Genomic DNA, 25326 nt, shown 5'->3' on the forward strand with positions numbered 1-25326 from the left:
CCTTTAGTTATTTATTTTTTTAATTGAACTATAGTTAATTTACAATGTTGTATTAGTTTCAGGTGTACAGTAAAATGATTCAGAGATATATATATATATATATATATACACACACACATATATATATGTAGTTTTTCAGATTCTTTTCCTTTATAGGTCCTTCCATGACTGTTCATACTGGCTTCATAACTACTCCTGAAAAGATAAAGAAATGTTAGTCAAGCCTTCTTTTATTTATCTGGGTTTTTTGATGTTATTTTAGCTAAGAATATTTGTTCTTAGCTTCCTGAAGTCCCCCTAAGTCAGGCGTCTGGGGTATTTTAGATGGAGGTAGAAGATGGGAGGGAGGTGAACCACACAATTGCAGCCAAATTCGTAGAATTTTGAAAATTCTCATGGACCGTGATGGTTTCATTGGATTGAAGAGGTTGTACAACTATAATGTAGTCTAGGTCAGTGGTTTTCAAACTCTCTTGTGCACATAAGTCCTCTGGGGATCTTGCTAAAATGCAGACTCTGATGTACTGGGGCTGGGGTGAGATCTAAGAGTGTGAATTTAAAACAAGCTCCCAGAGTATGTTGATGCTACCTGTCCATGGACCACACTTTGAATTAACATCCAAATATTGATCTGTTAGAAATCTGGTGGCACAAATACACAGTCAATCTGATTTTAAGGTAACCAGTCCCAGGACTGAAAGCTTGTAACAGACCCACAGAGCAGGTGCTTGTTGACTAGAGAAGGCATGGGGAATCTTCTTCCCAATACCTCTTATCCCCGGGGGGACAGAGGCAGGGGCGCTGGGGGAAGAGGGGCGAGGCTTGAAACGTATGTTGAAGGTCATCTCACTGTCTCCAGTTTTTAAACTTCACTATGATCTTTTGAAAAACTTCACCTATGGAGTGATGGGAGGAAGGGGTACAGGTTTCTGGAACAGCTACTAGGGTGCTAGGCATCATACTGCCATTTTCTCTCGACTCCTAACAATCCTTTGAGGTGGTTATTGTTTTACTCCTTTTACAGATAGGGAAGCTGAGGTTTAGCAGGGTTAAGTAACGTGCCACATTGCATAGAGAGAGGGCAAGGATTTGAACCCACCAAAGCCTGGTGCTTTTGTCCACATCAACCTGTATCCTTAGCAGTGTAACATGTTAAATAAATTCAGCATGAGGTATTAGGATGTGGATTTAGCACTTTTTGCTTTTTTCCTAAGGAAGGTGCCCAGAAAGGTGTCCTGGGCAGAGGGGAGGGAGCAGAAGGAAAGAGGTTGCTGAGAAGAAGGAAGGGTTTAGCAAAGCTCTATGAGGCACTGAAGACGAATTTCACACCTAAAGCAAATATTAGCTCCAACAGGAAAGACACTGGCATTCTCATCTTCTTTGTCTAAAAATAGCTTCACAAACTGTGTAGTTTTCAAAAATTCGTTTTGGAGCAACCAAAGTATGGTGTTTCAAAATGCTGGATTCAAGTGTCACTATTAAAGGATTTCTGTCCACGTCATGCCAAGATCAGTTGTAACTTTCTCTTGCCTGCAAAATGTCACATAAATGGGGACCTGGCAGCTTCTGTGGGGTGTATTCGTCTCAGGCCAGGGTCTTAAGAGTTATATTTTTCAATCACTTTACATGATTCTGAGTTAAGCTTTCTGTTCCCGTTTAACTTACCATCATATTTTTTTTTCAGTTATTTAGCAGGAAGATAAGCAGGCCTGGCCTTGGGCAAATAGTGGGAGATCAAGTTTGTCACAGGTCTAGCCATTTTGGGTCCCAGTCTGCACTTGGAGCGTCTTCCCTTTCCTTCCCGCTCTCCCTCCTCCACTGCTTTCCCATGCTAGGTATTATTTTAATATCCTGACACCTATCAAAATCCTTAGGTAAATGACATGCAAAGTAAAAGAGGATAACTAAATCAAATAAAGGGGTAAGGAACTGCTACCCTCACCTCTCAATTCTAAAAACTAAAGCCTTAAAGGCTCCATCCTGAGCCAGTCAGGAAATATACACATTGGTTTCAGGAACTATCTGATGGCCCCTTTTAACTGGACATACCTTTCTCCCTTCCTTTCCTGCTTCCTGCTCTGCTTCTGCACCACTTAGAATTTATTCCAACTTCTGTGGTTGTATGTTCTTACCTATTTTCAAAACGTGGCCTAGAGTTTTGCTGTTTAACAGTGCTTTGGAGGTTCCTGCTGAAAGATTACTTAACGGGTCACATCTTTCTGATATTTCCAATAAAAGGTCCTTTGTGTGGGTCTGGCAAGACTGAAATTGATGCCGAGTCCTACCATACTGAAGCTTAAGCAAGGCTATCATATGTTTAGCTGAACATACAGATGTTTTAGTGTATTTATTGCCATGAAGGGGTGGGCAGTGTCCCAGACATGACACCAGTGATCTGGATCCCTGGGCTGTGTCTCTCAGGTCACACTGCTGCGATTCTGGCTGAGTCACCTAAGCTGTTGGGGCTCGGTGTTGCTTCTGAAAAATGACTTCCAGGGTTTCTACCACCTTTGATACCCTGTAGCTACCTCCCTACATTTAGGTTAGAGTGTTCTCTGATTAGGATGATTACACAGCTGGCATGTTCTTCTCTACCATCAGTGTTATGCTCAAGAATATGGGCTGTGCATATACACAGAAAACAAACTTCTGGCTACCAAAGGGGGAAAGGGGAGGGGAGGGATACATTAGGGGTTTGGGATTAACAGATCACACTAATATATATGAAATAGAGAACCAACAAGGACCTACTGTATAGCACAGGGAACTCTACTCAGTACTGTGTAATAACCTCTAAGGGAAAAGAATCTGAAAACAATATGCATGTGTGTGTTTTATATATATATATGGTTAATTCAGCATGCACCTTTTATGCATTAAAGGTTACACATGGTTGCTGACTTCCTTACAGAAAATACTGATTTCTTCTAGCTTTTCTTTTCTGCCTCCCTTGCACTTTAATCTTCCTAGTTTCATGTGTTTATGGAAATAGGCAGCCTGAACTATTTGGTAAGCAAATTGATGCATCTATTCTATGTAGGTACTGATATACGAGTATCCCGCCAAATCCCACCAGCTTCTCTATGGAAATAGATCTCTGGTTTCTAGCTTTAGGATCGAATTTTATTCTGTTTAGTTTCTTTTTCAGTTCAGTTCAGTCACTCAGTCGTGTCCGACTCTTTGCGACCCCATGAATCGCAGCACGCCAGGCCTCCCTGTCTATCACCAACTCCTGGAGTTCACTGAGACTCACGTCCATCGAGTCAGTGATGCCATGCAGCCATCTCATCCTCTGTCGTCCCCTTTTCCTCCTGCCCCCAATCCCTCCCAGCATTGGAGTCTTTTCCAATGAGTCAACTCTTCGCATGAGGTGGCCAAAGTACTGGAGTTTCAGCTTTAGCATCATTCCTTCCAAAGAAATCCCAGGGCTGATCTCCTTCAGAATGGACTGGTTGGATCTCCTGGCAGTCCAAGGGACTCTCAAGAGTCTTCTCCAACACCACAGTTCAAAAGCATCAATTCTTCGGCGCTCAGCTTTCTTCACAGTCCAATTCTCACATCCATACATGACCACAGGAAAAACCATAGCCTTGACTAGACAGACCTTTGTTGGCAAAGTAATGCCTGCTTTTCAATATGCTATCTAGGTTGGTCATAACTTTTCTTCCAAGGAGTAAGCGTCTTTTAATTTCATGGCTGCAGTCACCATCTGTAGTGATTTTGGAGCCCCCAAAAAATAAAGTCTGACACTGTTTCCACTGTTTCCCCATCTATTTCCCATGAAATGATGGGACCAGATGCCATGATCTTAGTTTTCTGAATGTTGAGTTTTAAGCCAACTTTTTCACTCTCTTCTTTCACTTTCATCAAGAGGCTTTTTAGTTCCTCTTCACTTTCTGCCATAAAGGTGGCGTCATCTGCATATCTAAGGTTATTGATATTTCTCCCGGCAATCTTGATTTCAGCTTGTGCTTCTTCCAGTCCAGCATTTCTCATGATGTACTCTGCATATAAGTTAAATAAGCAGGGTGACAATATACAGCCTTGACATACTCCTTTTCCTATTTGGAACCAGTCTGTTGTTCCATGTCCAGTTCTAACTGTTGCTTCCTGACCTGCATACAAATTTCTCAAGAGGCAGGTCAGGTGGTCTGGTATTCCCATCAATTTCAGAATTTTAGTTTCTTTTTAAACCTTCCCAAATGAATTTTCCTTAAATGTGGGTAGGCAGACCTGAGTTTGCTAGTCGCTGGAGAGGTAGCTGAGTCAACAGTGGTCCCAGAGCCCTGTTGACTTATTGTATTGTGCTAATACAAGATGGGAGACGTTCTATTTCTAAAAATTAGTCCTCACCATAGATATGCCTCCAATTTAGAATCTATGCTAATCTCAGAAAAGAGGGAAGTACAAGGAAGGAACAGAAGAAAACAGAAGGAGAAAGGCTTGTTCAAACTTGATCAGGAATCAGGTTTTGTCTCAGAAGAAAGTGATCAGGAGGTTAAAAAAAAAAAAAAAAAGGTGTGAGTCATCCAAACAGGGTTCTTTAAGTTTGTTAAGATGCTCGGAGTCCATCTTAAGGGAGTGGAACTTTGAAGGACATCAAAAGCAGGTGGCTCCAGGTGTTTATGACATGAGAACCATGGATTACAGACACATATGTACAGCATGTGAACTCATTTTTGTGAAAAGAAACAACTGCCTATGTAATTTGAAAAGAAATCTAGAGGTACATTCACCAAAATGTTAAGTTTCCTTTTGCTTGTCTGTGCTTCTTGGTTTTGCTGAATAAATGCATATCCATATGATTTTAAAAATGAAAGCCAAAAAATTCACAAGGGTTAGGATTTGGAATAAACATTTTTGTTAAAATTTGACAAATTATATTCCATCAGATGCAACAATGTGTATAAATTCTTGGAGTTGTATTAGAAAATGTTCTGGAGGACTTGGTACCTTCCTTTCTAGTCAATGTCCTTCTTCCCTTCAATATACGGAAGAGACTTTGTGAATTTCATTTGTCAGTGGTTTCTGTGGTTCATCATACTAATTCTTTAGATAAAATTCCCCAAGAAAGAATCTTTCATGTGATGAATGTGCAAATTCTATAAACAGAAAAGCATGTGTATCACACGTAGTACCAGGAAGGACTGTGCACTCCCTTGGGCATTGGAATTTGCATTTTTAAAACAGTGCTTTTTTTTTTTTTTTTTTGAGTTTGTGGGATGTTATTTCCCTGATCAGGAATCGAACTCTGGTCCCCAGCAGTGAGAACATGGAATGTTAACTACTACACCACTAGGGAATTCCCTAAAACAGTGCTCTAAATTTTACACATTGATTCAGCATCTGAAATAAATGTTGCAACATTAACTTTATATTCAACTAACCACCACATCTATTTAACTACCACTCTGCTTTGAGGAAGAATGTTTCAGGTGTGGATATAAAAGATCTTTGACAGGAGTTTTCACAGTGTTCTCTTTCAGCTTTGTTAATTTTTTTCATGGAGAAATTTAAAAGGCAAAAGTTCCCTACACCTCTGACCAGTATGATATGGCTCCTCCAAAGCAGACTTTAACAAAAAGTAGACCCGTCATAGTTTCAGTAAGTCTTCAAGTGAATTCTCTTCCAGCCATAGGCTATTGGTGTAGAAAATAATCTTATCTGAACAGGCGTGTGTATAGACTTTATCATGGAGGCAAAGGTGAAAGAAAGATGTGATCTCTGCCTTCCCAGATCCAGCTGGGTTTACTGCACCCCAATCTCTGCCTCATTTTTGAGTCCAAGGCAAACAAACCAGTGACCATGGAGAATAGCACTCAAAGGAATTATACTTTTCTTCCAGATAAAACAATATTCAAAGTAAAGAGTTACAAAGACTTTACTATATTTAATGGATAAGATTACTACTTCTGCCTAAGAGAAAAGCAATACCCTTGGAGAACGTTAGAGAGATTCATAAATAATCGCCTGATCCATGTATGATAAACGATAAAAGCTGAATTGCTTGATTCCCATTTTTAGAGTGGCGTGGCCTATGTCAGGAGGGAAGTTGTCTGGGCCTGAGATAGTTTATTCTATGTCAAGCTGAGTTTCTCAGTCTCCCTTTCTTCAACTTCCCTACCCCAGCGGGCCTATCATACTCCAGGGCCGTGCCCGTTAGTGATTGGATGGGTTCACTTGGCATCTGCCTCCATCCAGACAGAGCAATGTCTGTGTGGCTGCTTCCTGATCAAGTGATGAATTGGATGCAAATACCTTCTTTTTAATGCATGATCCTGGCATAGCCAGAAGGAATATGAGTGGGGTGTCTCAGAGCAGTGACTTTTTGCCTAGAGCTTGAGAGTTAAAGACATAGAAGCACACTTCTTCGGCTCTATCAAAATTAAGGTGAGTAAAGTTAATTACCTTCAGATTATCAGTAAACAAAAAAGATAGTAATGATTGGGCGTCTGACGGCTAAGAACCATGTGATTTCACAAAGCAAAGAAGAACATAAGGAAGTTGTTCTCTTGTGACTGACTACTTAGCATTCCTTTTCATTACCAGACCTGGTATCAGACAGAGGGTTGAAGCAACAGAAGAAATCAGAAAATGCATTCATTTTCCAGAAATAGCTTAACTTTTAATGTTTTATGCAATTCTGGAAGAAAAAGCGAGAGTATTTTAGTTTATGAAGCACCGACTCTTTCAGTTCTTTTACATCTCTCTTGATTAACTTTTGAAAAAGTTTAACACTTAGAAATAGTGAAAATTATACCCATGTCCTTTATGCTAAAGATTGATCATGTTCAGGGGTTGTGGTGTCATTTAGCAACAATATCAGAGTCTCACAGTAGTTTGGATAATTTGGTCCAATAATTGACCCCATTAATGGAGGGAAATTTCAGTTGATCAGTTACCTCAAACGTGGTGAACTGTCAGGAGTTGAAATTTTTAAAAGTTGGATGATATTCAATTCAATTCAACAAATGTCCATAGAATACTTAAGGAAAAAAGGAGAATTTTGATGTGGTGGTCTGGAGGGTAGTGTGAAGATGGTGAATGTATGATCCAAAGTGGGGGATGAGCACACATAAAAATGATATTAAAAAATCAACATATTTATATAAGTCATAGCTAAGGCAGTAGGGAAAAAGTGCAGGTATGTATGCATTTAAGAGCATGCTTTGTTCCATTTTCCTCTGTAGTTCTACTTTTTTTAAAATTAAGAGGGCAGCAGAGGTTGAGACAGATAGCATCACCGACTCAGAGGACACGAATCTGAGCAAACTCTGGAAGATAATGAAAGGACAGGGAAGCTTGGTGTGCTGGAGTCCATGGGGTCACAAAGAGTCGGACATGACTTAGCGACTGAACAACAATACTATCCCTTAACGAGAAATAGTTGAATAAAAATTATGAAAGCTAAAAGAGAACCTAGCCAGATGCTGCTAACACGCATTTTAATCACTTTCTTTTATTTAGGACGACGATATGGACACAAAATCCATTCTAGAAGAACTTCTTCTCAAAAGGTCACAGCAAAAGAAGAAAATGTCACCCAATAATTACAAGGAGCGGCTTTTTGTTTTAACCAAAACAAACCTCTCCTACTATGAATATGACAAAATGGTAAGACTCTTATTTGTTCCATTGTTTTTATACTACTTATTTTTAAGTCTCCACTGCTGCTACTGCTACTGCTAAGTCACTTCAGTCGTGTCCGACTCTGTGCGACCCCATAGACGGCAGCCCACCAGGCTCCACTGTCCCTGGGATTCTCCAGGCAAGAATAGTGGAGTGGGTTGCCATTTCCTTCTCCAATGCAGGAAAGTGAAAAATGAAAGTGAAGTCGCTCAGTCGTGTCCGACTCTTAGCGACCCCATGGACTGCCCCACCAGGCTCCTCCATCCATGGAATTTTCCAGGCAAGAGTACTGGAGTGGGTGCCATTGCCTTAGTGCTTAATATAAGGAAACAGAATTCTCAGCTTACACAGTAAAAACCAACTTGTACTCTCTTATCCCATTGTCTTTTCTTAACCAAGTTATAATTAATTCAAGATACCAGTGTTAGTCACTCAGTGTCTGACTCTTTGTGACCCCATGGACTGTAGCCCGCCAGCCTCCTTCGTCCATGGAATTTTCCAGTCAAGAGTACTGGAGTGTGTAGCCTGGTGTGCTGGAGTCCATGGGGTCGCAAAGAGTTGGACATGACTTAGTGACTGAACAACCAGGGGATCTTTCCCACCCAGGGATTGAACCCAGATCTCCTGCATTGCAGGCAGATTCTTTACCATCTGAGCCACCAGTGAAGCCCATAATTCAAGATAAAGGATTTTTCAAACATTGGTTAACTTTACTAAGGAAAAGTGTAACTTTAGAAGACTGATTCTCAACTGAGGGTGATTTTGCCCCCTAAAGGACACTCAGCAATGGCTGGGACCATTTTTGGTTGGTTGTCATCACTGAAGGTGGAAGACAGTTTGCTATTGGCGTCTCCTGGGTGGAAATAAGAGTATTTATATGCAGCTGAGAAATCTATCATGGTAGAAATACTGAAATACTGTCATAAAATTGAAAAATGAAAATGCGTTGTGGAGTTAAACCTTGATGTTACTGAGTAGATTAACCATATGGTAGGAGATTTGAAATGTGTTTCAAGATTATCAAATAATTAAGTGCTGCTTGAAGACTTGCTTTGGGGGAATTTAATTAAGTTTATGTCCACACTCGAAAAATATATTATGTTGTCATTGAATTTTTACTATTATGGAATAATTGGAATGATTTTCACATGCTCATGTCATCTCACAATCTCTCTCTCCTAAGCATAACCTTAACTTTATGCATTTCTTTGTGCACCACTGTATATCACATGAGGCATCTTATATTTTCCTTTTAATTCAGAAAAGAGGCAGCAGAAAAGGATCGATTGAGATTAAGAAAATCAGATGTGTGGAGAAAGTTAATCTTGAGGAGCAGACCCCTGTGGAGAGACAGTACCCATTTCAGGTAAGGGGAAAGGTAACATCCATTGGATGGATAGCTGTTCTTTTAGTATTTTCTACTATGAACTCAGTATTGGGGGGATAAATAAAGACATTGCAAAATGGTTCATTAAGATGATGGCATGTGCTTATACTTATGTAACCATAGACAGCATTCTCAACCTCTCTCTCTGAATTTGTAACATCCCCAGATGGGAGTTGTGCAGTTTACTAAGTGTGTAAGCCTCAGTGGTCTGACTTGCCTTGGGGTCTGATGATCTCTTTTATCCAAAATTGCAGAGCATTTCCATTACACTGCAAGGTACTAGGCACAATGTCAGGAATAAAATGCCATCCCTGTCCCCAAGGCATTTACAGAGCGTTAAGATGAAAACGTCAGCGTACCCATGGTGTCCCAGAAAGCAGAAGCTGCACTCCTCACTCTAAGAAGTCAGGGAGACTTCCTGTTGGAGGTGACACTTGGGTTGGGAAAAACAATGGGGTTTAGCTCGGCAAAAACAGGAGGGCAGCAAAGCCAAAGAAATAGCAGATGTCAAGGCACTGGTAGGTGGAACAGTATGGCATATTTAGAGAGACCCAGATGGTGCTTAGAATTAAGCAGCCCAGTGAAAGAGTGACAGAAGAGTCTGGAAAGGTGGGCTGGGCCATATCATGAATGGCATTGCACGGCATGCTAAGGAGTTAGAATTTTACCCTCAAGTATTTCAAACACTGGCTTGCTGTGAAGGCTGTGCCTACAGTACAGGTGGAAATGGCCTGATCTAACAGCTTCCCTACTTTTATTATATTAGGAATATTTATCTATCTGCTCTAAAGACAGACGGACTGTCCTTCCAATGGTCAGATTACCCTGTACTAGTATGAGGGAACAGTGGCCAAAAATGAAATAAAAGAAAATAATCCAGTCAGTGAACAACCCATACTTACAACTTAAAAAAAAAAAAAAAAAGAACATTACTCAGTTGGGAGAAACCAAGGGAGTATGTGCTCATGGCAGAAGCTTTGAAATGAATATCAGCATGGCATGGAATACTCAAAAGTACACTGGCTTTGATGCCCCACAAATATTCTCAACCTCTGAGTTTGTTTCCTCATTTACAGTGGGCATAATCTCATATTTTTGTAGAGTTGAAAGGGAATAAAAATGTTAAACTGTCTAGAAAAGAGCATAAATGCAATGCATTGTTTACCCACAAAAGCTGAATAAACTAGAGAAGGATCTGGGGAAGACATTAGAATGTTCACACATCTCACCAAATGTCTTAAAAAATAGAAAACTGTTTATCCTGGGGACTCCCAACGTGGGACATGACCGTAGGGAGTCACATTTTAACCCAGCATAAGCATGAGCTATATAACGATCAGAATGAAAGGATATTGACCAGGATGGTATAATAAAAGGAAAGGACATCCCATCCCTGAAGATATTTTCCAGAATAGAGCAGATAAACACTTTGCAGTAGGCTACAAAGAGAGTCATGCACTGGGTTGGTGGATGGACCAGAACACTCCTAAGACATCTGTAATGTCTAAGGTCTTATACTTTTATAATTCTCCATGGCTCGGGGATTCCTGCTGAGACCTCCATATTTGCTGCTAGATGCATCGTTGCTGTGGTTTTCTGAAGTATAAACATATCTGGGATAAAATATATTGAAGGGTAGAGGATAAAAATAACTAAATTTTAAAAATCTAATTCAGAGCTAATGTATATCATGTAATAAAACTCAATGTTTCTTTTGAATAACAAAAATTTTGTAGTTGCACCAGAGTGAACTATAACACAGTTACATCGAAACACACCAAATATTTTCCTTTCCAGATTGTCTATAAAGATGGGCTTCTCTATGTGTATGCATCAAATGAAGAGAGCCGAAGTCAGTGGCTGAAAGCATTACAAAAAGGTACTTTTTAAAAAGTCATTAAAGGGAGTTGCTGACTGAGTTCTTTGAGACTTGGTGGAGAAAGTTGTGGCAATAAAAGGGCCTACCACCAAGACAGAATCTGTTGATTTTCCTACCAGCCTCAGAGAACGTGCTGCACTCACCCTCGTTTTGCATTCTCTTTTGTTACCTAGAGGAAGCCTGGGGATCTGATTCCCTTTCCTGCCTGGTAGCACAGAGCTGGTGTTGTGCGTTGTGCCATCCAGCAGCTGGGAGGAAATCAGGCCACCTGCTCTCCACCCACTGTGCTTGCCTTTATCAGAGCAAAGTCTAGGTCCTCATGGGGCTCTGGCAGCTCCCGTAGCTACTGTACTTTCGACGTTTATAGAAATTTATGTCTTAACACTTACAAAGTATTTATCGTTTGCCAGCTACTAGGTCGAATAGCTGTAAAACACTCTCTTAGGTAATCCTCTTGACAACTCTATGGCAAGGAGTAATATTATTCTCTGTTTTCTAGATAAGTGAAGTTAAACAGACATGGCCGACATCAAATACCTAATTACAAAGAACGTATAACTCAATTACCCAAATCCAACTTTTTAAGAGTACAGTATAAATGCCAGGCAAAACTGGGAATTTGATGAAACATTTATTTAGTGATTCTTAGGCTGCCCTGGTAACATCCTTTGGCAGAAGAGAGAAAATTAATAGTAACTTGGCACTATGATGTTTCTCCGTACGATATTTTTATTTTAAAGGTGGGTAAAGGTGTAAGAACAATACGTAACTCAAACGAATGGCTCTACTGGTAGAATTTAAGATATTAAGCTCCCAGATGGGGATAATTTTATTTAAGTTTTAGATTCAGGTTCTTTTTTACTACACCTCAAATTACAACACTTAGACATCCACCTACTCTGCTGCTGCTGCCGCTAAGTCGCTTCAGTCGTGTCCGACTCCGTGCGACCCCATAGATGGCAGCCCACCAGGCTCCCCCATCCCTGGGATTCTCCAGGCGATAACACTGGAGTGGGTTGCCATTTCCTTCTCCAATGCAGGAAAGTGAAAAGGGAAAGTGAAATTGCTCAGTCGTGTCTGACTCTTCATGACCCCATGGACTGCCAGGAGCCTACCAAGAGCCTACTAGGAGCCTACCTGGTAGGCTCCTAACCCCATGGAGCCTACCAGGCTCCTCCGCCCATGGGATTTTCCAGGCAAGAGTACTGGAGTGGGGTGCTGTTGCCTTCTCTGCCTGGGCAGCTCATGTGAAGGCAAAAGGAACATAAAAGGAGAAGAGAGAGAAGAAGTGACTCTCGTAGCCTCTAAACTGAGAGAGAGAGCCCCTATCACTAGGGCTGCCCTGTGCACAGTAAGCCCTTTGTACCAGTTAGTGATGCTTTGGGACACAGGTAAAAAGACACCACACAGCTGCTCAAATACATGTTTGTTCCTCTTCCAAATCCAGAAGTAAACAAGCCCAGGGCTGGTGCAGCAGCTCAATGGAGTCAGCAGGAACACTGGCTCCTTCTAGAGTTCTGCTTTGCTACCCTTAGGGACTTCCAGAAAGGCTCTGAGCTTTCCCAGAAACCTTTCTCTGCAAACTCTTGCTTGTGTCTCATTGGCCAAAACTGTGTCTCATGGCCATCTCTGTGTGAGAAGGAGGCTGGAAGACAGCATCTGGCTTTTCCAGCCTCCGTGATGGATTATAGCAAGAGAGAAGGTGGGTGAGATCAGCTGTCAGTGTGGCCAACCAATCTGCTACAGGAAAACAAAACGGTTCCCTCACTCAAATCCTTTCTCCTATGAAGTTTCCCTGATCTAGAATGACACCACCCCCCTACCCGTGTCCCAACGTTTTTGTGTCTATTATTTGGCTCAGGTATTATAAACTGAGGTGGACATCAGAGACACGAAATTTCCCAGATGGTAACTTACATTGGGTTTGGGCTGATTCAAGAGTGTCAGCTACCATGGCTTTGACTTCAGCTGACCAGATGTGAATAAAGTGTTCCTTTCTTCCCAAAAATTAAAACTGAAGGGAGTTTGGCAGGGAAGTGGGCATGTGAGCATTGTAATATAGTAGATCGAGCTTGGGTCTGAGTCTCAAATGTGCTAGATAATGAACTTGATCAGGCGACACCACCTCTCTGTGCCTCAGCTTACCTGACTCTGTAAGAGCCATGGTAGCAACAGCAGCTCCCCTCCAGTTTGCTGAGTAGGTTAAATGAAATGGTGCAAGTGAGGGAAAATATGTAAATGTGAAGTCCTATACACATATTAATATATGAGTTTCTCTTAGTGTCATTATTAGATGGTAGGAGTATTGCAGTGTGGACTTCTGGACTTGATTGGAAAACAATTAGTTACCCCCGAAGCTAAATTCATGTAATAGGAAGTAATAACAACCCTGGTACACAGAGACCAGGACCTTACAGAGCAGAAAGGCATGTAATGTACCCAAGGAATTGCAATGACCATTAGGGACTAAGGTCAAGAACTAGTGTTTTGTAATCCTAACTTCTTTTGCTTTTTGTGACTTCTGTAATAATTTCCCTTTAATTCCCATTAATATTTGGTAAAGCTTTTTAATGCCAAATTTTTTAGCTAAGTTGAGTTGAATTACACTAAAGAAATGATATCATTAAAGCCCACTGTTCACTGAGCACCTCCTCTGAGCCACACATTATGCTGGATGCTTTACATACATTGGCTCATCTCCTCCCAATGACCCAGCAAAGTAGATATTATTATTCCCAGACACTTCCTGGAGTCAGGGTTGTAAAGAAGGAACATTGTTCTCCTGGTATCAAAATACGGAATCCTCAAGATAAACATAAAATCAAGAAGGAAGGAGTTTAAGTCACACCTAGACCAGCCCTCCCTACCTGGAGACTCTTCTTGAACTGTTCTCTACTAAGACCTTGTAGGTTTCTCTGCTGCATTTTGAGAGGTGAATTTGTTGCAGACACAGTATTATACTCAAATATTGGAACTTCATTTCTTTGCATTCAACATTGCCCTATTCCCACATTTTTTAAAAATACACACATACTCCTAGAAAAGTAATCCCATATTCCTTAGTATTATATTCCCATCTAATCCTTTGTGGAAACAGGTCAAAAGTCACAAAAGACAAAGAAGGGACAAGGAACTGTTCTAGATCAAGAAAAACTAGATAACTAAATGCCATGTATGATTCTAGATTGGATCCTTGATCAGAAAAAAATGAATGATTACAAAGGGTATTATTGGAAAAACTGGAAAATTTTTAAATACAAAATGTATATTAAGTACTAGTATGGTATCAATGTTAAATTTCTTGAATCGATCATTGTATTATGGTTATATAAGGGAATGTACTTGTTAACAGAAGTTACATGCTAAAGTATTAATGGGCGACATTATTTAGGTCATGATATCTGCAACTTACTCTCAAATGGTTAAGCAAAATAATGATAAAATTTTAATAATATGTATGTTAAAAAAGAGACTAAGAAGAAACAAATGTGACAAACAGTTAAAAATAGGTGAATCTGTATGAAGTGTCGGAGAAGGCAATGGCACCCCACTCCAGTACTTTTGCCTAGAAAATCCCACGGACGGAGGAGCCTGGTAGGCTGCAGTTCATGGGGTTGAGAAGAGTCGGACATGACTGAGCGACTTCACTTTCACTTTTCACTTTCATGCACTGGGGAAGGAATGGCGACCCACTCCAGTGTTCTTGCCTGGAGAATCCCAGAGACGGGGAAGCCTAGTGGGCTGCCGTTGATGGGGTCGCACAGAGTCGGACACGACTGAAGTGACTTAGCAGCAGCAGCAGTATGAAGTGTATATAGACATTTCCTTCACTATTCTAGCAACTTTTCTGTACACTTGAAATGTTTCAAAATAAAAAGTAGAAGGGGGAGTATATGTTTATTGGAAATTTCTTTTCTTCTTGTTAAGATCTAGTCCTACTCTAAAATCCTAACACCAAGCTGATGTGTATATGTATTTTCTAGTAGGTATTTTTTTTAAGACTGATGTAAGTTATTGTGTGTTCTCTATAAACATGGTTAGACTTTTCTCTTTGGCTTTTCAACTTCTGAGTGAAAGAATTACATCCTTTAGGAACCATTTGCTCTTAGGCTGGTTACTGGCAAAATGAGGTTTTCATTGTTTTACGATGACAGCACTTACTGAATGTGCTTCTTCTCTTGGGTCAACATTTGCTCATGCTGTGTTTTCTTCCTGCCTGCTCCCCAGAGATAAGGGGCAACCCCCACCTGCTGATCAAGTACCACAGTGGGTTCTTCGTGGACGGGAAGTTCCTGTGCTGCCAGCAGAGTTGCAAAGCGGCCCCAGGATGTACTCTCTGGGAAGCATGTAATGTGACTCCTCTGTTGGGCTGGACCCTGGGTACAATGCCCTTTAGGCAGAACTGGCAAATGCCAGAACAGCTCACCAGTTCGGGAAAACATAATGTGCCAGATTGGTCAGCATTGTGCATACCCAGCCTTGAACATGCTATCTGACAAATGAAACATAATTCCAGAGTCAACTGAGTCATGTTCCATAAAATAATAACAACACAAACATCTGCCATTCATTCATGTCACGAGAAATGTTTTTAAAGGGAAATCATAAATCAAGAAAGGAGCTGTTTATTTCCTTCCAAAATTCTTCCTGGTTTAAGATAAACTCCAAAAGAGGAGAATGTGGTGAACATATATCACCATGGTTCATAAACTAACATCATAAACTAAAAACACCAACATTCTTTTAAAAAATATGTCGAAGGATAAAATATAAGTATTGCCATAGATACCAAAATGATGGATGGCCAAGTTTTCAAAGATAAATTTAAAATGACTTGCCATTCTGTATATGTTTGTTGATTTCCTCATAACAACAGAGAAGGTAGTATAGGGTTTGCTTTATGTGCAGATTCTATCCAGAGTTATATTTCTAGGGAAATCTATCTGAGACTTTATCCAGGGACAGGAAGCCCACTGAGTGACTTTGAAGGCCTAATGGAGGGAAAGAATTACACTGTTTTCTGCTCGTGCCCTGTGGAGTCTCATTCTATCACCAGGATACTTACATGAAACAATCATATATTTTAGAAATTTATCATTGTTTAACAACATTAAGCTGTTGATAAATAAAAAGGAGAACTTGTTTTGGTAACAGTTTTACCAGCCTGGACAAAATATGCTTGGATTATAACTAAAGAATTACGTGAGATCAGCTGCATGATAACAACTTCAAGAACTGTAGAACAAACAGGGACATGAAATATTATTCAAATTCACTGAGAATCATGTTAATGTTACTACTTGTAATTTTACAGCAAAATCAGTGACTAAATAGTCCTTGCGTTTCCCATCTCAATGAAACTACACAATGAATATTTACTGATCTTAATTAGATCATATTGCTCTTTATACTCATGAATGATAATGATTCAATGAACTTTACAGAATGCACTGTGCATGGATCTTCCCTCCAGTGTGAAGGCCAGAGAGTAATGTTTCCTTGTAACATTAATCATTAACCCCAGTGTTTCTGTCTGTGGTCGGCATTATTACTCAGCAGGCCAGATTCCAGCTCTGACCTCACCCTAACTTCCCGAGAAAGAGCAAGAAAACAGGCCAGAGAGAGCACTGCCCTGGGATCATCTTCCTGGCCTCTGTCTGCATGGCACCTGCCATGTGTCCTGGGTGCCACAGGCTCTCTGCCAGCTTCTGAAGAAAACTACAGAATTTAGTAGAGGTGTTAGGCTCACAGGCAGTTGTGATATTGTCTATCTGCCTAAGTGTAATTTACTCCCTCAACCTCCTCCTCTGTGAGCTACAGGGCAGCCCACAGGCACATCTACGAGGAAGGAAACAGTTGGGCATCTTTCCAAAGTACATGGCCTAAAGTAAGTTGACCATACACCCCAGTTTGTTTGAGACAGTCTCATTCTTCAGCTGGGGACCTGGCATAATTATTAAAAGCCTACCTATCACCGTCAGAAATGTCCCAGCTGGGTCAATAAACCATACGGCAACCCCACTTAAAAGGCATATACTGGTTTCACACTCACAGCCTGGATATCTATCTACATGTGTGAGTAGAAAGAAAAATCAACAATTATACTAAGAACAGGGAGAGGAAAAAGTTCAGGATAGATGTGTTCACTTGTAAATCAGCTATTTATATGCATTGTGTAGGAGCCAATCAAAGAAGAATCAGACACAGATTCTGAATCCTAGGGTCACTGACACTACCCAACGAGATTAGATATCTATTATTCAAATACCAGGTGGCAATGTGGTATAAATTAACAGCTTATAGAATTTAGAGCAACTTGAATTTCTTATCTGCTTGGGAAGATACTGATAATCAATGGTGAAGTGGTATTTGAGTTGGATATCATACAGGAGAGCAACATAATCACTCCAGATGTTGTGTCTAAGTCCGTGTAATCTGGAATATTGCTCACACTAACTAGTTCACTCTTTTGATTCATAACATTGGGTGTTTTATTTTGTTTTATTTAAATTTTCTTCTGATATTACTTGGTTTTACTCTTCAGATGCTGATCTGCACACTGCCCCCAAAGAAGAAAAACACGGAGTTCCCATCTTCCCAGACAGAGTGGTACGTCAACATTTCAATTTTTTTTCACAGTCAGGGTATATTAAATAAACCGAGAGTTGCCAAATTCAAGACTAGAATACATGGGCTTCATTCAGAATGCCCAGCAAGAGAGAGAAGATGTGTGCTATCGCCAATAGCTATGGCAGTAGCAAATAATAAATTCAAACATAGAACCATTTTTATCATGTTATATTTTTTCATTTGATAACCAAGCCTATTTCTAACCTGTAAACGCAAAAAATGGTGTATGACAGAGAAGTCCTTAAGATGGTATGACATATAACAGGCAGCTATTATTGGCTGGCATTCCTCCTCTACCACCAGCATGGCTAAGTCTGCCTCATGTAAGTGCCCTGGGAAAGGAATGGGACAACACAGGACACAAGCAGAATATAATTCTTTCCCTCCATTATCTTTTCAAAGCCACTTAGTGTGCTTTCTTCTCTGTTCCTGGATGGAATCTGGAGATTTCATAGTTTTCCAGTCACCTCAGATGAAATGAATTTTCCCAATTACTAGTAGTCATGAGAATAGCCTCTAAAGTGATCCAGCCAATATTATAATCATATGACTCCAAACACCATTTCAAGTTAAAACTTACCCCCTTCCCTTAGCTCAAGTCTGCATCAGAGGGCAGCCTGCTTTGGGGAAGAGGTCATGGAGAGGCTAAGATTTCTGACCCTTTCAGGATCGAGGCTCAGGAAGAGAAGGTCTAATGAAAAAGAGAGTCATATGTGGCTGGCCCCATCATGATTTGGTAGTGGTGGCTTCTGGTGAGACAGTTTTCTAACACTGACTCTTTATCATATGGGAGACTTTCACGGGTCTCCCCTTGGGGTGTAGTTTTATGACAGAGCAAATGTCTTGACCTTAGCTCTTCGGTTTCTACCCCTCCAACTTTTTACTGGGTCCATTCACTCATTTTGAGCTGAGTTCCTTTCAAGATGGCTTCCAGCTAACTCTCTCTCAAGGGTGGAGTTGGCCTACAGGAAAACAGAGCCTTGATCTCTCTGCTTAGTAAAATTGTATGTGGTTCAAGTTCACAGTACAGGCTATCCTTCTGCTCTGCTTTCTTGGGTTCAAAGCCGTAACTTCCTGCTTTTAGGCTTCCCAGGTAGGTGTCAGCCTCCTCAAATGCCTTGAGACATATAACATGGGTTCCCAGTAGTTTTCTGGAAGCTCGCCTGAAATGAAGAGAGCATCTCCATCCACCCATCAGCTCTGTGGTGGCTTGGGTACTTATTTTCACACACATTCATGCATACTTACTTCTCTCTTTCTATCTAAAGTAAAAACCATATAATTTTTAGACACATCCCTAGTGGTCCAGTGGTTAAAACTCTACATTTCTATTCCAGGGGGAATGGGTTACATCCCTGAACTACATACTGTGGAGCACAGCCAAAACAAAACAACATATAATTTTTGTAAACCAACATGAAAGATAAAACTAAATCCATTATTGTCACAGGTTGAATTTTGTCTCCCTAAATTCATGTCCACCCAAAACCTCAGAATGTGACCTTATTTGGAAAGAGGGTCTTTGAGATATAATTAGTTAAGGACAAAGATGAGATCCTGGATTAGGATAGATCATAAATTCAATTATTGATGTCCTTATAAGAAGAGGAGGGAACACAGAGAGATACACAGAGAAGGTAGCCACTTAAAGACCTAAGCAGAGATTGGACTTATGATGCCAGAAGCCAAGAATGCTTAGACCCAACAGAAGCTGGAAGAGGCAAGCAAAGATCCTCCCCCTCAGCCTTTCATGAAAACTTGCTTTTGGACTTTTGGTCTCCAGAACTGTAAGAGGATAAATTTCTTTTGTTTTAAACCACTAAATGTGTAGAAATTTGTTATGGCAGTCCTAGGAAGCTGATAGAATTATTAAGGTTTGGGGATTTTATGTTGTTATCAGTGACATTGTTTTTTGGTTTGGATACATGCTTCAGTTCTGAAGCTTGAAAATTATGGCTCTGTAAAACACCTAAAAGCAATGTCCACAACAAGCAAAGGTCAACTGGTGGTTACCTAGGGTCAGTATGGGAATGGGGATTGACTAGAAATCGGCCCAAGAGATCTTATAGGAGTAATGGAAAATGGTAAAACTGGATGGTGGTGATGATTGCTCAACTTGATAAATTTACTAAAAGTCACTGAATCCTATACTTACAAAGGGTGAATACCACAAAGGGTGGCATGTGGTATATAAATTGTGCTCCAGTAAAGTTTATTTTAAACAAATCTAAGAGCAGAGGAAAATTTAGGAGCCCAAACGAGGCGTCTAGTCTCTGGTGAGGAATTCTTTGTGAAATGTGCTGAAAATGATCAGTTGGGCAAATCATTGGCCAAGGGTTCCCAAGTCTGTTTTGATTATAAGCTGCCCTAAGTGATCAGGGATCATAGAAGATACTGTGAAAAGCCTGTTTTCCTCTGCTTGTTTTCACCAGATCATTCAGTAAAGGACTTGTTTTACTGAGATGAGGAAAATTAAAATCTGCTCTCTAGTCATTCTGTTTAGATTTCTGTTTCGGGAAATTTCTACTGCATTTATCTTTGGAAAGAAGCACCTCACAGCTCATAAATAGCATAGCTAAAATATCTAGGATGCCAATCCCTGGAAAAAAGTAAAATATGTGAAAAAAATTAAATTCAGATTATATATCTATATGAATTTTTAATGAAGTATAACATGCACTTAGACAAGTATACAAGTCCTAAGTGGACAACTTCATGAATTTTCACAAACCAAACATATCTGTAATAACTCACACTCAGATGGGTTGAGAACATCTCAGAACCCCAGGACCACCCTTATCTTCCCTTTGGGTCACTACATTCCACCAAAAGTAATCACTAGGCTGACATATAATAGCATAGATTATTTGCCTAGTTTTGATCATTACACAGATGGAATTATAAAGTATATAGTTGTTTATTGCCTATTTTCTCATGAGATTCACTCATAGTTTAGTATGTGGTTGCAATTTATCCTCAATTGCTGTACAGAATTCCATGTGTGAATATAATGCTGTATGAGTTTCTTATTGCTGCTGTAACAAATTACCACAAATTTAGTGGCTTAAAGCAACACAAAGTTTTTTTCATAATTCTAAAGTCAGAAGTCTAGAATCGGGTCTACAAAGCTGTATTCCTTTAGGAGGCTTTAAGAAAATCTATTTACTTACTTTTTCTAGTTTCTGGGGGCTGCCTACATTCCCTGGCTCCTGGCCCCTTTTTCCATCTTTAGGGCCAGATTGGTAGCATCTGCTTTCCTCTCTGATCTTTGTTTCCATCTTTATACCTGTTCCTTAATCTCTGACCTTCTTGCATCTCACTTGTGCCCTTGTGCCCTTGTGATTATATCTGGCTCATCCCAGTAATACAGGATAATCACCCCATTTCAAGATCCTTAACTTAAGTCATATCTGCAAAGTATGTTTTACTATGTAAGGTGACATACTCACAGGTTGCAGGGACTGGGACATAAACATCTTTGGGGAAAGGGCATGATTTAACCGACTACAGCCACAATAAGGTTATTATTGGGCATTTAGGTCATTTCCAGTTTTTACCTAATTGAAATAATTCTGCTATGGAACATTCTTTTATATGTCTTTTGGTTTCACTATTGGGCATATATGGGTCCTAGGATATGTGCAAACAACTCTCCAGTGTGGTCATGCACTTCATACTCCAACCAAGAAAGTATGAGAGTTCCAGCTGCTCCATGTCTTGTGACTACTAGTTACTGCCCCTTTCTTTCCTATTTTTTTTTAAATTTAAGAGCTGATATACTTTGATTGTCAGTTCCCAGCTCATGAATCTGTGCCTCACTGTGATGTACTTGAATCTCTTGTCCTCCAAAGCTGAAGATTCCTAGAGCAGTTCCTATTCTGAAAGTAGATGAACCATCTTCAAGTACCACTCTAGCCCAGTATGACAGTGATTCCAAGAAAAACTATGGCTCCCAGTCAAACATCAACATGAAGTATATTTCAAAAGAAGACTTCCCTGACTGGTGGCAAGTAAGAAAACTGAGAAGGTAAGTCCCAGCTTTCAGTCCAGCTGCACAGCGCGTCAAGTAGGTATTACCACACTGCCTCAGAGCTGAGCCTCAGCACAGCCTGCACAGGCCATGGCTGAGACAGGGCTGCCCTCTCAGAAAATCCTGTGCCTGAGCCAGAAGCCCAGAGTAGTGGTGGCCCCACTGGGACTCAGCACCACAGACTTGCCATTTAGATGATTGAATCTAATGATGTGTACAATACTTGAGCACTTTATTCCCTTTCTTTTCTTTCCTTCTTCCTCCAAATAACCCCACATTCCAGAACACCAAATCTTTAAAATATATCCTTTATCTGAGAGAGCTTAGAGTGGGTAGGTTTTTGCAACGTGCTTTGGCATCACTGGCCAATGACAAGTATTCAAACGAGGCTGTGGCTGCCTCTCAGGATGTACACCTTCACCTATAGTCTTCTTTGCCACTTGCACTTTTCACTTCACATCTGGGACATTTTTCCTATTTGAAGACATGAGGATATACTACATTTTTCATTTTTTAATGTTTTAGCTGTGGTAAAACAGCACAAAATTTACCACCTTTGTCATTTTGCAGTGTAGAGTTCAGTAGTGTTCATTACATTCCCACTGTTGTGTAAGCTACCTGATTATTGTGAATGTCTGTATTGTATTCCATCATGTGGATAAACCTAAGTGATGCACAACTGATGGACACTCTCCACATGTTCTTAAAAACCACAAAAAGGCTAAATAAATTGCTTGGTATTTTTAAATAAGAGCTTTCTTATGAAGAGCTGAAGGGAAAAAGCTTTGCTAGTGAGCACGGCTCTTTGGGAAGCTGGGGCTTTCCAGGCTTTCCTTGAACTGCAGCCAGAGGAGCACTTCCTTGTTAAGGAAGCTTGTCACTCTGAAGTGTGATTTTGAAAAAGAGCCTGGGTTGTGAAGGCAAACAGGAAATAGGTCCTACCTTCCAACTAAAACAGCCTTTGGACTTGGAGAAGTCGGCACTGCCTCATGGGCTGCTTCACACACCAAGTAAAAGAGATAAAATGATGGGTGGAGAGGATGAAGAGAACCCTGCAGATCTGTGTGTGTACACACGGAGTTAAAAGGTTCAGTATTTTCAGGACTTTCCTTTGCAAGCATAACAGCAAAGAGGAAAATGACATATTAAAATATATTAATGACAGAATGCTTGCACACATACAAGAAAATCAGAGCAAACCCAGTCAGGATGATTTATTAACCCAAGTTTTCTATTGTTTGGGGTTATTATGAGCCATTATTAAAAACTCTCTTTTGTTTAGGCATCCTATCAAATGACTGCTTTTTAGTGGGCTCACTGCAAGGATGAAAATGTGAAAATGACTCATCAGCTTCAATTTCCAAACCAAGTGACATATATGGGTCACAATATTAAATAAAGCTAAAACATATCCAAACAATTACTTTTGTCATTTAACATTTATAAATAAATATAAATTTATGAACTGTATCTCTCTCTTTTGTAGCAGTGAAGATTTGGCATGCAGTAATCAAAGGGAAAGAAATGTTGTAAATCACAACACCTCAAAGATGTCATGGTAAATCAACTTCAGATATTCTGTTGCAGCCAGGATTTCTTTCATCTACAGGAAAACTAACCACAGGTGTAAAAATTTTGCAACTAGCCTTTAATTTTAAGGTGACTATAAAACAAACAAATACATGGAGTTTGCTTCTTTGAACCCTGACAGTGGTCTGAATGGATAACTTCCGAGGTTACACTGATATTTCCTACCCATCATACATGATATACACAGGTGTCAGCATGAACACGAACATACCTATGTGAGCCAGAGGGTAAACAACGTGGTGTTGAGGAACTCTTCTTTGAGAATACCTCTATACACTACCCAAGACTTTCTCTAACTTCAAATCACAGCTGCCCCTGAAGCATTTCATCTATTTCATGAGTCTGCTCTTCTGACAGAGTCAAAGAAATCTACATTCCTGGGATCCTCCTGTATCAAGGAGCCAATGTCTTATGAGGCTGAGCATGAGCTCAACTTGTGAGCAACCTTCTCTTCACTTTGCTGACCCCTTCCCAAGTGCAAAAAAGGGAAATCTAACAGTGCAGATTTTATTTATGTGGATAAAAGCAGGGTGGGATTTGACATGGCACTGTGAGGCACTTGGATTATTTCTTGGTATTGTGTGTGTGTGTGTGTGGGTGGGTGGGTATTAACTACGTTTCCTCTCTTCTTAAGGGGCTCCCCTGAATCAAGTTCATCTGAAGAAGAGGAAAACCTTGATGATTATGAGTGAGTTTTGAAAGTCCTCTGTGTTCCTCTAAAACTAGACATAGATATTTCTATTCTATTCTTCTGAAAAGGCTGTATTTACATGGAGAAACTCCTGTGAGGTTCTGGGCCATGAAACTGGAGGATGGGTGGCAATAAACTGGGCTGTTACTAATGAAATTGTTGTTCAGTTGCTAAGCCGTGTCCTATTCTTTGCGACCCCATGGACTGCAGCATGCCAGGCTCCCCTGTACTTCACTATCTCCTGGAGTTTGCTCCAACTCATCTCCATTGAGTCAGTGGTGCCTTCCAACCACCTTATCCTCTGCCATCCCCTTTTGCTTTTGCCTTCAAATTTTTCCCGGCATCAGGGTCTTTTCCAGTGAGTTGGCTCTTCATATCAGGTGGCCAAAGTACTGGAGCTTCAGCTTCAGCGTCAGTCCTTCCAATGAATATTCAGGGTTAATTTCCTTTAGGATCGACTGGTTTTGATCTCCCTGCCATCCAAGGGACTCTCAAGAGTCTTCTCCAGCACCACAATTCGAAAGCATCAATTCTTTGGCGCTCAGCCTTCTTTAGGGTCCAATTCTCACATCTGTACATGACTACTGGAAAAACCACAGCTTTGACTAGACAGACCTTTGTAGGAAAAGTGATACCTCTGCCTTTTAATATACTGTCTAGGTTTGTCATAGCTTTTCTTCCAAGGACCAAGCATCTTCTAATTTAATGGCTGCATTTACTGTCAGCAGTGATTTTGGCGCCCAAGAAAATAAAATCGGTCACTGCTTCCACTTTTTCTCCTTCTATTTGTCATGAAGTGATGGAACCAGATGCCATGATCTTAGTGTTTTGAATGTTGAGTTTTAAGCCAGCTTTTTCACTCTCCTCTTTCATCCTCATCAATATACTTCCCCCCAATCTAGATGATCTAAACTGGCTGCACAAATTCTTGGGATTTATTACCTAGCTGACCCCCATCCCTTTATTTTGCTTTGTCTTCATAGATACAGCCTATGACATTTCTGCTGATTATTTCTTTCCTGGAGGCCCTCATTAGGATGATTTTTGAAGGCTCTTATTAGCTTTAAGTCCAATTTTGAAGTTAGTTATGATGCAGTAATTTCACATAGTAGCACAACTGAGCCTTGAATATCAGAGCATTTTTATGTTGGGAGATTCCTATTTCAAGGGTGACCTTATCATTGAACATCCAAACTAGGATACTTTAAGAAGAGGAAGAATGTACTGTTCAGTGTTACACCTGGACATAGGACAAAGACACAGGACCATACAGACATAAAGTGGACTCCTCTGGGCAAGTAAGAATGTGTGCTCACCTCAATTACACAGAGACAGAGTGGTCTTAAGTGGCTGTTAAGGTCCTTTCCAAAATCTAAGATTCTATCATTGGACAACAATTAGGCACAAATAATCATCTCCTGGATTTAGTTGTAGCGTAGTTGCTCAGTCCTGTCTGACGCTTTGTGAGCCCATGGACTGTAGCCCGCCAG

The 25326-nt window shown here is 40.4% G+C and overlaps 1 protein-coding gene across 2 annotated transcripts in view; it reads left to right on the plus strand.

Moving 5' to 3' along the window:
* BMX (BMX non-receptor tyrosine kinase) overlaps positions 1-25326 on the plus strand; it is a 45883-nt gene that overhangs the window by 476 nt on the left and 20081 nt on the right. The window contains exons 2-9 of one of the 2 annotated variants that reach the window (XM_027533930.1): positions 7468-7614; positions 8891-8995; positions 10814-10895; positions 15123-15242; positions 17440-17504; positions 21377-21552; positions 23042-23113; positions 23780-23833. In XM_027533930.1, coding sequence (XP_027389731.1) covers positions 7468-7614; positions 8891-8995; positions 10814-10895; positions 15123-15242; positions 17440-17504; positions 21377-21552; positions 23042-23113; positions 23780-23833 — 821 coding nt within the window. The remainder of the gene's footprint in view (positions 1-7467; positions 7615-8890; positions 8996-10813; positions 10896-15122; positions 15243-17439; positions 17505-21376; positions 21553-23041; positions 23114-23779; positions 23834-25326) is intronic. The other variant, XM_027533931.1, reaches the window with a different exon arrangement.

This window comes from Bos indicus x Bos taurus, chromosome X, assembly GCF_003369695.1.
Source record: "Bos indicus x Bos taurus breed Angus x Brahman F1 hybrid chromosome X, Bos_hybrid_MaternalHap_v2.0, whole genome shotgun sequence".
In the NCBI taxonomy this organism is placed as follows: domain Eukaryota; kingdom Metazoa; phylum Chordata; class Mammalia; order Artiodactyla; family Bovidae; genus Bos; species Bos indicus x Bos taurus.